The 12,814-nt window shown below is 39.8% G+C and overlaps 1 protein-coding gene across 2 annotated transcripts in view; it reads left to right on the top strand.

The window, feature by feature from the left end:
* Reln (reelin) overlaps positions 1 to 12,814 on the top strand; it is a 442,954-nt gene that overhangs the window by 279,337 nt on the left and 150,803 nt on the right. For both annotated transcript variants that reach the window (XM_063237786.1, XM_063237784.1), the window contains exon 12: positions 9,622 to 9,773. In XM_063237786.1, coding sequence (XP_063093856.1) covers positions 9,622 to 9,773 — 152 coding nt within the window. The remainder of the gene's footprint in view (positions 1 to 9,621; positions 9,774 to 12,814) is intronic.

The raw sequence follows: 12,814 nt of genomic DNA, 5'->3' as shown, positions 1-12,814 counted from the left end.
CAAACTCCAATCTTCCCTACCTGCCCAAATCCTTGGAAATCACAAAAAATGATCGAGTAAGTTTATAATGATACTATAAACCAAGACAATACTCAGTTGGGCCAGGAATATCAGGGAATGAAAGGAGGGAGCCATAATCTGAAATGTATGTGGAAAGAGACCAAAAATGGCACCCCAGCATGGCTGCAGGTCCTGGATGGTGGACGCAGGGATGGGGTGGCCCCAGGTGACTGCTGTACGGTATGAAGCGCTCTAAGAGGAGGAGCAGACAAGGCTGCCATGATCAGGGGGGATTTTTACACTGAAACCAAGAATCACAGATACAAATGTAGACAGGTGGTCCTGGATCACCAACTTTGAGAAAAATCAACATCATTTAAAAGAAAACATCGGACCGAGAATTAAGAGTTGAAAAAACGGAACCAGAGTAAAATGTAAACTCGATAAATAGTGGACCTGATATCCTCAGAGGGCTCAGAGAACATACTGTATTTGCGAAATTAGAGAATTTTTGATCCAACAAAGAAAATAGAGATGCAAAAAAATTAAAATATACAGTGATTAAACAAATTTACTAGATTCCTTATCATTAAGTATCATTGCTGAAGAACATATTGATAAGCCAGAAACTTTAATCCTGAGGTGTTATTTCACTGGAGATAAGAACAAAAGATGTTAAGCGTGGGAACAAGAATAGTACTTCTAACGTTAGAAAGAGGAATTTCAGAAGGTAGAAGGACTGTATAAAATAGATATTCAAATAAAAAATGTTTAAAGTTCCCAAAATTAAGAGAGGGAAGAAGAATAAAAGAAAGACCTCACTCCTATGAGGAAAAACGTGTTTAACATGATGGGTGGAAAAACACCTGGTCAGTCAGAAGCCCCTGCGGAGAAACTTCAGATCACCAATAAAAGAGCAAGTCCCAAAAACTTCTGCGTGAGACTTGCTGTACTTTTCTTGCTAGCATTAAGCCTGTTTTTTAAGAAGCAGTTGTTCAAGAAAAGAATTTGGATTGTAAAATTCTTCCTCTTACCAAATATCATCACGTGTTAGAAAAAAATAAGCCTTTTCAGACACACAGGTTTTGGAAAGTTTAGCACTTCCTTTCTGAAGGAATTTCTGGAAGATGTGCTCCTGGAAATTAATTAATCCGAGAGGAATATGGGAGATTCAAGGGAGCGTCATGAGCGAGTAAAAAGTAAAATTTGCAGATTAGTTCAAATAAGTATTGATTATTTAAAATTTTTGATGGGGCTTTAAAATTTAAACTCAAAAGACTTCAGTTTGAGACTACAGAGGGTAGATGAGAGGAAAAAAAGAAATTAAAATGCTGTCGGAGTCCGTAACTTGGTTAGAATGAGACTAAAGATCTCACTTAACTCTTCACACTAACAAAAAGCTATGAATGTAAATAGAAATTTATATCTCAAGAAACTAAATAAGCTAGATATAGACTGTACAGTTTACATGGAACAAAGAATATAGGTTAGAAGAATAAGAAAAGTAAACAATAAAATTCAGGGTAAGTAGAAAACAGAAAACAGTTTGTCAGCAGCCAAGCATTTCTGGTTCAAGCATATCAGACATGTAAAACTTTTGAGTGAGGTGTATTCATTTTTTGAGAGTGATTCTCACGGGAATTTTTTACAATCAGCTGTATATTTGTCCTTTAAGGGGGATTCAAACTTAAATAACATAAACGTTGAAAGTGAATGAGAAACCAATGTATCAGGCTCAGGGAACAAAAAAGGAATGATGCATTGTAAAATTATATAGAGTAGAATTCAAGTTTAAACATGAAAGGAGATATAGTATGATGTCATGCAGCATAACTTGCACAAACAAGGCACTGAATAGGCAATCAAACAAGGTGAAAATTCATTGTTTTCCCAACCATAACTACTATCACAAATGTGATGTGGCCCACATGGCTCTCAAAGGATAATTATACTTGTGTTAGCTAACAAGACATAAAGGAAGCACAAACAAACCAGGGAAACCTATAGCATTTCTCTAAATACAAGCAAAATATGTCATCCAGAAAAGGCCATTAGTTAAAATGAAAATTTTATGTTTAAAGATGCTCAACTAAATCACTGTAAACTTATCACAAGCTATGAAATAACATAGACCATCGCTTGTTCTAGTTTTCTTTTGAACCAAGCCTTTGGATATTGCCTTCTTTCCATAAGAAAATTGCTTTTCTGTTTATAAGATACAAATAGTAGTTTTTCAAATAACAAAAGTAAAGCCGGACGTGGTGCTGCACCCCTGTAATCCCAGCTCTTGGGAGGCTGAGGCAGGAGGATCATTGTGAGTTTGAGACCAGCCTGCACTACAAAAGGAGTTTAAGGCCAGCCTGAACGGCATAGCGAGACCCTGTCTCAAAAAACAAAACAAAACAAACAAAATAACAAAGTAAATGAATAAGTAAATATAAACTAATGCTAAAGTCCCTCGGAACTCCCCCATAAAAATTCCCACAGTGCAATTTTCTTTCACTAAGTTTGTCCCTGATTAATGATTGTTTTAGCAATAACATTTTGCATACTGTACTGGGCTGTCATCAAAGATTGATACTCTGTTAATTCTAATGTAGAAAAACACAATTTAGAAATTCACCTGAATTGCCACTTTGACACTTTAAAAAAAAATAGCACTATATTTTAGGGAAGGTAAAGAAGGAAAGTAACATTTTTTCAGACTCTATAATGTTCTAAGCTAATGCATTGTGTTTCTCAAAACAATATCCAATCTAGGGTGTGTTTTCTTACCAGTTACAAGGCTATGTTTTCTAGCCATTCTGTTTTGTTTTGTTTTTTGTTACTGGGGATCGAACTCATGACCTCATGCTTGCCAGGCAGGTGCTTACACCTGCTGAGCTAAATCCTCAGTCCCTTTTCTAGCCATTCTGAAGCTAATATTCTGTGTTATTTGAACCAGAGTGTAAATGAGCATGATGCCTGTAATAAAAACCTAAAGCAAGGCTGCAGTGGGGTGAACTACAGGGAAAGAGGAGAACGTGTGCGGTGCGGAGCATGCTGGGAAGCTTCGGAGGGAGCGCATCCTTTGCCTCCATCTAAGCTGTCATGGTGGAGGGGAAACCTATCAACACAGTAAAGGGGGAGGCTTCAGTGAAACAGGTGCCTTGCTAGACTTCAGAGGACTCTCACTGGCGATAAACCTCACGAATACAAGTGAATGTAGCTGAGCATTTGCTTGTGCTGCCTCCCTCAGTAAATACCAGACAGTGTATCTCAGATAGAGCCCTTGTGAATGTAATGAACTTTCTCACCTCGCAGGATTCCTAAAGATTTTTAAAAACTTACGAATTTGGTAAATTCATAGTGTTTATATTGTGTTTCATAGAATTGTGTTTCATGGTATGAAACTATAGTGTTTCATAGCAAGGCTTTATTCTGTACCTTAGTTCATTCCCAAAGTTGTCATCTTCGGATAGTTTAATTTAACCCAGAGACTATGACAAAATGAATCTTCGTATATAATATGAAAATTCCATTACCTTTAGTGACCTTTATGCCAATATTAGAGGGAAAAATTTGATTAAGATATTAGATCTCTTTCCTATGTTTATGTTCTTAATATTTTCACCAACCTATTATGAGGTAATTTAAATTTTCATTCTGAATTATAATGCATGCAAACTAAATGCCTTATGTTTATCCTTTCTGTTTGTTTTTCCCTTGTGGAAATTATTTGCTTATTTCAAAGTAAAAGTCAAAAGTGCTGTCATGCTAATTCCCATTCCTCACTAGAACCCACTAGAACCATATTTTGTGTATTATACTTCAATGTGAATTTTTTAAAACTCCAAAACATACTTTGACTATCTCTTCATTAACTACAAATCCTCACTATTTCAAAAAAGAGAAGCCCTCATGGTAGACAAAAGCTATTATAATAAACACTCGTGTGTTGTTAAAGTATTTCTGAAAGATAAACTGCAAAAGACAAGAGGAAAATGAGAGGTTCAGATATGTGTATGTGACGGCTCCCATGTGAAGTGTCCCCTAAAGACCGTGTGCTTGGTCGCCAGGCTGTGGTGCGGTTGGAGGTGGAGAAGCTGCAGGGGATGGACTGGGGATCTCGGAGGTCACTGGGCGTGTGCCCTGGAAGCGCATGTTGGGATGTTGAGACTCTGGCCCCACCTTTTCCTCTCTTTTCTTCCGGATGCCATTATGACTGGGGCCCAGTACAGAGGCCTGGATGCAAAGCCCTACCTACCATCTGAAATTGTTTGCCTGCCCGCCATCCAAAGCACAAGAAAACCACCTAAAAATGAGAAAATACATTTATTCACAATTTCACCACACTGGCAGGGCTAGTCCACCCTCCCCTAACACAGAAGCACATTTGTACAGGCAGGCCGGTGGCACAAAGGCCAGGAAACATGAAGGTACAGATCGAACACTCTCTGGCTCAGAAAACTGTTGAACCTCTGGGGCTGGAAGTCAGCGAGCTCAGTGTGGGGAAGCGGGATGAAGAGCTGAGCTTTAAAAGCATAGCTTTTCAACTCTATTTCGACTTTGAGTTTCATCATGAAATGAGCCCATTTGCTCTACCAAGAGCTTCCCTTGTTCTATCTGCCTCGCCACAGGCCCAAAGCCATGAGCCCTGGTGGCCAACGACCGACTAAAGACATACAAGGCAAAATAAATATTTCCTCCTTTAAATTGTTTATCTCAAGCATTTTGTTACAGAGTCTGAAAGCTAACACGGTGTTCAGTACAGGTGTATAGTTTCAGTTTTGATGTTCACTGCCAAATGGCCCTTCGAAGAATGTATCAGTGTTAAAAGTATTAAAAATATGAGCTTTATAACACACACAAAGCGTTCCAGAATAACTGATAGGACCATCAGTTTTCCACCAAGGAACTTTTTCAGATTATTTTTGCTTCATAAAATACTGCTTTTTATGACACAAATCATATTTTAAAGACATAAATTAAATATTATTGTGACCTTGCTGTGTCTAAAGAGCAAGGTTTCCTTAAGGCGTTTTATTGATTAGAAAACTTTTCTTCTGTGCTCCAACACCATTTCACTCTACTTGTAATAAATAATAGATACCAAAGTATTTATAATAAATAAGGTGGGGCCTTTTATAATTAGTCATAAAAGAATAAATATATTTTCATGTTGCAGAGAGTTCACCCCTTAGGCGGATATTCCTTCAAATGCAAGCTGCATTTCCTTGGAGAAAACATTATTTAAACCACACAGAGGCAACGCTCTTTTTGAGAAAAATTGTGTTATCACGCAAAATATTGTTAAAACTACAGAGCACCACAAATAATCACTTAAAGCTTAAAGACTTGGTTAAGCTGTAATTTCATAGTCGCACATCATGTAATTATTATGTTAGGACAGATTTATTGTTCTGTTTTGTGCTTTGCTTTATTTTTTGTTTGTTTGTTTGTTTTTGTGGTGCTGGGGATTGAAGCCAGGGCTTTCCCAATGAGCTGCACCCTTTCTTTAAAATTTTTATTTTGATACAGACTCTCCATAAGGCACTAAGTGAGCTAGTTTAGTTCAAGCCTGTAACCCTCCGCCCTCAGCCTCCCCGAGTGTGGAAATTGCGGGTGTGCACCACCACGCCTGGCGAGGGACTAGAGAATTTTTTATTTGAAAAGTGGCCACAACTTTGTGACCTTTCAAATCAATACCCTGAAGTCTAAGAGGCGACTTTCCTGAAGGAGCTGGCAATGCTCTTCCCAAAGACTTACTAAAGATTCACTTAAGGATATTTTGCCTCCAAACAGGCTCGAGCCAGTGTTTATACAAATTCATGGAAGACTTAGCTAGTGCGATAGCAAGTTCCTACCAAATTTTTCATAAACGCAGGATAATTTATCCAACGCAGTGAGACTTACAAAAGATCTGATTTAAAAATTTAGAAAAGCAAATTTCTTTTTGCTTCTTTCTCTTTACACTTTCCATTCTTCTTGATTATAAATATTTGAGTTCCTAAAGAAATTACCTTTTATATTTTTATCTTCTAGCAGTCTTCATAGAAGAAATAGACTAATTGAAAGTAAAATTGAGATATTGGACTTTAAAATAAAGATTGAAAATACATAGTCTAAATATCTTCTCCCGTGACTCCATCTGTGGTAGAAATGTAAAAATAGCTCATTTGGATGAGACTAGAAACGTTATTTATGACAAATCAGAGAAAGCAGCTACTGAACTCATCTCTCACTTGAGTGGAATGTTCTGCCAGTCTATGGCAAGTCCGCGTTTTTCAGTCTAATTTTTCATTTTAAAAATACTCAAGAGCAGGTAGATGTCTAGGAGGGGCCCTCATCTGCACCACTGATCACCTTAACTCCATGTGAATCAGCAGGCTGAGGAGTTTAATTGGGATAAATGGAGCAAGTGAAAGACCAATGAACCGGTGAGTTTTCATGTGTGTACTGAGAGAGGCTCCTAGGTGGCTACCAAGTGAGCTGATACCGCCCAGAACTGTTTTAGAAGTTGTCCTTTGTGTTCTTTAAATGATTGCCACAATCTATTAAAATACACAAGAATCCACTCCTAAGATGTTAGTCCCAAATGGATTATAACGGAGGTGGTTCAGCATAGCATCCTGGCACAGTACCCTCTTTAGAACCTAAGTGTTTAGATAAGAGCAGACTGGAAAACAGGACATCAATCTTTGAGCTAGACAGTCAGTGGGCCTCAGGCAAGCAATTCACTTACCTCTGTGTGTCTTAGTTTGCTCCCTGGACAGACCAGTTGACTGAATAACAAAGACCCAATTAGATACGACTGGGTAGAAGTACAAAGGAGAAAGAACATTTTAAAATACTTTAAAATTTAAAATATGATGCACAAATTCAAAATAGTAAGTGTATCTCATAAAATAAACCACAACAATTATAAAATTATGCATCAAATACTATATGCTGAATTTTTAGATAAGTCACATACCTTTATCAATATCTGTTGCCAAATGTGTTTGGTTTTGTAGTGGCATAGTATTCATTTGGGGTTCCTGAAAATTGTTACCCTGCATAAACTTTGCTTTGAAAATAGCATTAAATAGTCAACTGGAGTTAATGAACTTCTAGATATGCACCTAAGCTCAACTTAGATTTTTTCAAGAAAAAAATCTCTTGCACATGGAAAATCACTGGGCTGACGATTTCTTAGTTTCCTAAAGTGGACATAGCTTGTACCATTGTAAATGAAAAGGAGAAAAAACCTCACAATACAATAAGTACCTTAGAACATTAGGTCTCTTTTCTGTCATACACACCAATAGAGAAATACTGCTAAGAGAAAGACCTCGTATGTATGCAAACAGTAATTCAAAGCCCTTTGGTGTAGCATTGCTAGTAATAACAAAAGAAAAATGGAAATGGCCTAACTGCCCACCAAAAGTTTATGGCTATTTTAAAAAGGAGCCAGCCTCTGACTTCTATTTGGCCAAAAATGAGTCACAAGATTTCTATTTGAGTAGTTTCAAAGTCGTCTTCATTGTATGTGCTTTGACCGCTTGACAATCTTTGACCTGCTACTTCTGACAAAATCCAAAATCCTAGACTTGGGCTGCAATGGATGGGTGAGGCTTGGGAGGGGAAGAAGACAGAGGAGGGGAATCAGTTTGCAGGGTGAGAAGACGGAGTGTGTATGAAGGCCAGAGGCAGAAAGGGGAAGATAGTCAGACAGTGAAGCCAGTGACTCGTGAGGAGAGCGCTAAACCGGAAGACGTCTGTGATTCTTTGGGATATTTAGGGTGTGTGCCCAGGGCCAAGGTGGGTGGAGAAGTCACAGCCCAGGTGGTCATGAAGGAGTTGAGTCCAGATGGGCAAAGGTCCATGAGGCAGACGAATCTGAACCAGCAGAGCCAAGACTTTAAGGTGGAAGGCACCATGAAATCGAAGACAGGCAGCCTCAGGGGCACCAAGCTCTCAGCCTAGATATGGGGGGACTTTGTGACTGAAAGATCTGACCGCTAATCCCAGGGTAGCAATGAGTTCAGACCTATGGCTGGGGGCAGGGGGACTGCTTTCTTCCCTGTACCAAGGGTGTGAATTGTCTCGCAGGATAAGACAAGGAGGAGGCCAGAGAAAGCAGAGGGGAGTGAAGGTGGGTCCAGGCAGGCATTGGGTTAGGCTGCACACTTTCTGGATCTGGAAGCCCTAATGTCCCCATCATTCAGTAGGAGTTATTGAGCTTCTACTGGGCATTGGGCACCGGGCTATATTTAAAAACATAAAAGTAAGACATCTATCTTAGGCGCTATCATAACAGAATAAATCAGGGCATATAAAGAAACAGTAACAATGCACAGTGAGCACAGCCCCACAAAGGGACAATCCAAGTGTGAGAGAGGGTGGGGGGCTGGGGTGGGAGGGTCACCCAGGAAAGGCTGTACAGAAGAATGCATGCTTTTTAAAGGACACCATGGCAAATGGCTGAGTTCGTTTAATAGATGGTGAGTAGAGATGCAGAGACCTGATGAAAACATATTTTAGTAACTCTAAATTCATATCATATGGCCAGAAATTTTGGTACATGACAGAGTAAGACATGAAGCAGCCAGAGCAGTGAGCGAGATATGTGTTCCTAGTCCAGACCAAGAAGGACTTGCTCTTCTACATTAAAGAGTTAGGAGTGTGTCCAGGTGTCCAATGGGGAACTCCAGAAAGAGCTTAAGCAAAGGAGAGATTTGATCATGTTTGCACTTTAGAAATATCCCCCTGAGCGTCACTGAGCGGAGTGGGAACTGCCCTTTGCACACTCTCGGGGTTGGTTCCAGTTTCCTCTGCAGATGTATTTCCTACTGCTCCACCAACACACACCTCTCAGCAAGGTCTGTTGGTGCCGCGTCCGCACTGTTCATAGTGTTGGTGGTCATCACCCATCTCGGCTCTGTTCACAGGGCTTAAATAAGGGCGCAGACTGCGGAGACAGACCCCATCCTTTCTATACAGAGACCCTGGCATCTCTGTATACTGGTTTCATCATGTACAATCAGGTAGAAACAGTTACTGTCTTACATGGTTCCTGTGAGCATTAAATAGGTTTAATCTGTAAAGTGCCCAGAAAAAGATCCGGCACAGGCATTAACACTGAATAGAAAAATAGAAGGTAACTATTTTAATTCTCCTCTACACATCCAAAGATCTGTTTGACATACTCAATTTAAATCCCATCGCCTTTTGAAAACTTGCTAGACTTTTGTGAACTCTGATGGTTTTTTATTCCATATTAATATGTGAAACACTATACACATATTTATATTTATGTTATGATACTGTTTTCTATGATTCACTGATTTTATAGTTCAAATTTGACTTCCCAACTCAACTGTAAGTACTTTAAGAACACAGACTATTTCATTCTGGACTATCTCTTTACTCATATAGTACACAAGTGATACATAATATTGATTCAACTTGTCATTCTACAGAAGAACCACAAATGTGAATGGAATATGTTTAAATTATATTCATTGTCTAAGGTCTGAAGCTCCACATCTTTGAGAATTATTCACTACTAATAAATGTTCTACATTAAAAATAAAGTGCTGTGCTTTATAAAATTTTGATGTAAGATTCTAACTCTCAACGAATCTTCTTTATTTAAAGATGGGACATCTCGGGAGCTGTCATTGGTACAGAATGCGGAACAATAGAATCAGGTTTATCAATGGTCTTCCTCAAAGATGGAGAGAGGAAATTATGCACTCCGTACATGGACACTACTGGTTTTGGGAACCTGCGGTTCTACTTCGTCATGGGTAGGTACCTGCTGACCCTGGGGACGGTTCCAGCACCTGTTTCTGAGGAGATGTAATCATTTGTGCTCATCTCTACTTCAGACCAACCATGCCGACGCCATCTTGGGAGCACAGGGCACGGTATGCAGTGACTAGGCCCAAAGACAAAGAAACCAGAAAAACCTTTCTTCCTTCTCACCCTCCTAACTGAAAACACAATGGGACAATGGGACCGAGGCTGAGAGAAAAACTCCTTCTTTGTCCATAGTTTGTAACTTCACCAAGAGAGTCCTCACTCAGGCTGGGTCATTCACTGTCATTGGTGCTGTCACTGCCTCACATTCCTGCTGTGGGAAAATAAGGAAGTAACAGGTTTATAACACTTTCCTGTGCTTTAACAAAACTCTGCTTGCTGTTTGCAAACACATAAAAAAAGAGAAGCGTTCTTAAGATATGTTTTGCTTCAAATCTGTGTTAGAAAAATACCCAAAAGTGGAAGCTGAAATGTGTAACCTCCCAAATTTATCATGCTAATCAGCACGAGCGATGGGGACATAGTCATTCACTGGTGTCATCCCAGAAATGTGCGCAGGGTCACAGGGCTCTCTGTTGAGTGACTGGAAAGGCACAGGCAACATCTGGAAGCAAAACAGGAAAAAACACCGTCTACCTTTGAACCCACCAGCAAGAGTGGCAGGCTCTCAGGACAAACAGGTTCCTGTCTGACGTCACAGCACAGGCCGTGTCATGCGAATGGTCCATGTGAGGCCGTGAGCCTCATCTCCAGTCGTGCTCTGTTCAGAGCAGAGAAGTCTCAAATGTAAAATGATGCCTTGTCACAGGGAGGAAGATTCTCACCTTGACCTTGAAATCGTTTATGTGTGTGAAAGGCCCCAAACTCATTTCCTTCAATGAATTAATATTCAGACTGTCAAAAGTGGTTCCTGGAAAACCTTAAACAGAAATTTATAAAAATTTGAAATTTTTTCTCTTTTCCCTTTTTCTGACACAATATATTTGAATCTTGATTTTTTTTAGTAGTAAATCAGCCCAGTTGAATATGTTTACATAAGGGCAAATCATCAATGTGTCTTTATATATGAAATGTTAAGTCATATTTAATTCTTTCTGGAGCAAAAAAAATGCATTAATTAATGAATTAAAATACTATTAATTAATGAATTAAAATACCTCGTATAAGGTATGAATTAAAAAACTAAATTGAATGAGACCAAAGAAGCACGTTATCCCAAAATAAAAGAATCTTTATTCAATTAAAAGTCAGAAATATCTGTTGAAATAGAGCCGTAAGCCAAGTCATATGAAGAATACAACTGGGAGCAGGAAACTAAGTCACACTAAAGCACAGAGCGCTGTTGGTCAAATGAGTCAATGCCAGCAGAACGTGCAGGACGGTGCCTAGTAATTAGGCATCTGTCCCTCGATGGCATAGGGTTAGACAAGGCGCTCTCCCACACAACCTCTGACGGTGACCAGGAAGATGCCACATGCTGTACCGGAAGGAAAGTGCCATGAAGGGCGCAGAAAGCGACGGGCAGTCACAGGGAGGAGGGTGAAGTCTGTGAAAGAGCTTGCCTTTGAACTCAGCCTAGAAAGCTGGGCATGGTGTGCATTTTTAGGAACAGGAGAATTCCAAATTAATCCATTAGAGGATGGGGAGGCACTAAAAATAAACATACATGATATTTGGGGGGCCTGCTGATTTTCCCAGTATAGCTGAATGGAAGATCTTAAGATGGTGCTAGGAAAGAGAATTGGAGCCACAGTGGTGATTTTCTTTAATCATACACTGGAATTTTGTCCACTTACTCTAAGAAATGTGAGCCATCAGAGGATTCCTGTTCTGTAATATCATTTGTGTTTTAGAAAGATAATTGTAGGATGCATATAAAAAGATTAAAATAATCAAGCAGGAAAACACATTCCAGTTAAGCTTGCATTTCAGAGAAACAGTTAAGGTTGTGTGTCAAACCTTTCTGTGCAGTACAAGTTATCTGACCCCCAACTTAGGGGCTGCAGTACCAGACCAAACAGAAGCACTTGAGGAAGTGGTGGAGGTAAATGCAGGAGGGCACAGAGGTGGCACTGCTGGGGGTGTGGAAGCACTGATGTCAGCACTCACTTGGCTTGGGGGTTATGCTAGTGGCTTTGGAGAAGACACAGATTTCTCTTCTAGGTGATGGGAAAGGTGATGTCATTTCCTCAACGAGAAAATGGTAAAAAATGATGCAAGCGTGGAGCAGATTTTGATAGTATATATGTTACCTCTGAGGCTCCTAGAATGCCATGTGAAGACAGAACTTTGAGTCAGCGTTTGAGTCTGATTTGAATATTACCATATGTAGGTGTTCGGAGTTGAAAGTGTCCTATTATGTGACAGTTCTTAGAGAGAACCCTCATCTAGATGCTGCTTGGAAAGACAGAGTAGGCAGAAAGGAGGGGTACAGGGGAGATAGAAAGGAAGAATTGGGGGTGGTGGGAGGAAGGTATCCTTTGACCTGGAAGAGGACGGAAGAAATGGATCAGGTTAAGATGACAGGAAAGTGACCTCTGGTGTGGGAAGTACCACAGAAGAAAGTCCACCCAGGGCAAATCTAAGAGGTAAGGACTTTGAGAGAGCATTGCAGAGGGTGATGTCTGGGACTCCGAGGTACGTGAATCTAAAAATGAGGGACACCTGGCTCTGAAATAGGTTTCCTTCTTCAAGAAGGGCATCAGTAGAGATAAAGAAATTGGGTGCATGGGCCGGAGGTTTAGCTCAGTGTGTAAGTGCCTACATGGCAAGCACAAGGTCTTGAGTTCAATCCCCAGTATCAAAAAAAGATAGGTGTTTATGTGGAGGAAGCAGCTGCATCCAGGGAAGGATTTTTGTTTTTGGATAGGATAAGACCATTCCTATAAAAAAGACCTTAAAACTGTAATACCTGGTGGGAAAGAGATTTAAGGTAAGATAGTTTGTAAATGACCCTCACTGAATATTGCCCTTTAGGAAAATTGGTGTCCAGCTGTTCAACTACATAAGATATTCTCTCCCTCTCAAT

The sequence above is a fragment of the Cavia porcellus genome, unplaced genomic scaffold, assembly GCF_034190915.1.
Source record: "Cavia porcellus strain 051 isolate PalLab524CR breed Dunkin Hartley unplaced genomic scaffold, mCavPor4.1 scaffold_2, whole genome shotgun sequence".
Classification (NCBI taxonomy): domain Eukaryota; kingdom Metazoa; phylum Chordata; class Mammalia; order Rodentia; family Caviidae; genus Cavia; species Cavia porcellus.
This window is presented reverse-complemented; position numbering and strand designations above follow the sequence as displayed.